The sequence below is a fragment of the Bombus impatiens genome, unplaced genomic scaffold (genome assembly GCF_000188095.3).
Source record: "Bombus impatiens unplaced genomic scaffold, BIMP_2.2 scf_0640, whole genome shotgun sequence".
Taxonomy (NCBI): Eukaryota; Metazoa; Arthropoda; class Insecta; order Hymenoptera; family Apidae; genus Bombus; species Bombus impatiens.
This window is the reverse complement of record NT_177059.1, coordinates 69,647-70,390: the sequence shown is the minus strand read 5'-3', so window position 1 is coordinate 70,390 and position 744 is coordinate 69,647. Positions and strand designations below refer to the sequence as shown.

The 744-nt window shown below is 33.1% G+C and overlaps 1 protein-coding gene across 6 annotated transcripts in view; it reads left to right on the top strand.

Annotated features, from left to right (window-relative positions):
* Positions 1 to 743, top strand: part of LOC100749014 (tau-tubulin kinase homolog Asator) — a 12,826-nt gene extending 12,083 nt beyond the window's left edge. For all 6 annotated transcript variants that reach the window (XM_003491823.4, XM_012389219.3, XM_012389218.3 and 3 more), the window contains exon 15: positions 116 to 743. In XM_003491823.4, coding sequence (XP_003491871.1) covers positions 116 to 170 — 55 coding nt within the window. In that variant the 3' untranslated portion in view covers positions 171 to 743. The remainder of the gene's footprint in view (positions 1 to 115) is intronic.
* The last annotated feature ends 1 nt before the right edge of the window (position 744 follows it).

Genomic DNA, 744 nt, shown 5'->3' with positions numbered 1-744 from the left:
ATATATATATATATATACACACACACACATATATATATATATATATACACACATACACATAACATAGTTTGGCTATGCGTGTTAATTGTTGAATGTTAATTCATTTAAATTACAGATGTCGCAGATTTCGACCTATATCAGATGGGACAATAATCAGCAAAGAATGGTGAGATACAGTATCATCTGCAGAGGCGAATTCAAGTATTTGTTTGTATCAACGATCGGCAGAAACCTTGCGATCTGCTCGTTCGAATGTCTGGAATCTTTCTTTCCGTATGAGAGAAAGCAAGAAAGTAATATTAATTTCACGATGATTTGATTCAAAGTGTCGTATAAAAGTTGTTAATTTTTCCGTGAAGGGAAGACATAAGAAATCGTATCACGTGAGAAACCATTGCTTTCTTAGGTAAAGCAATTTTGATTAAAACGCTAAACGTTAAAACGAAATGAATATGACTCGAAGAAATGCTATGAAATGTTTCGAGTTCCCCGCGTCAAATGAGTTAGAAATTCTTTTAGATCAAGTTGCAGATGCAGTTGTGTATTTCATTCAGCTGTAAGACCCTGTTGCAAAAATCATAAGAATTGGTGGTGCTTCAAAGAATGTACTTCCTAGTCTACAAAGGTATGTGACGACGGGATAAAGTTCATTAAATATTTATCAGGTACATACGTTAACAAAGACACAACTACAGTTCGAAACGAATTATTCCTTCAAAACAAAAAAAAAAAAAACAAAAAAAC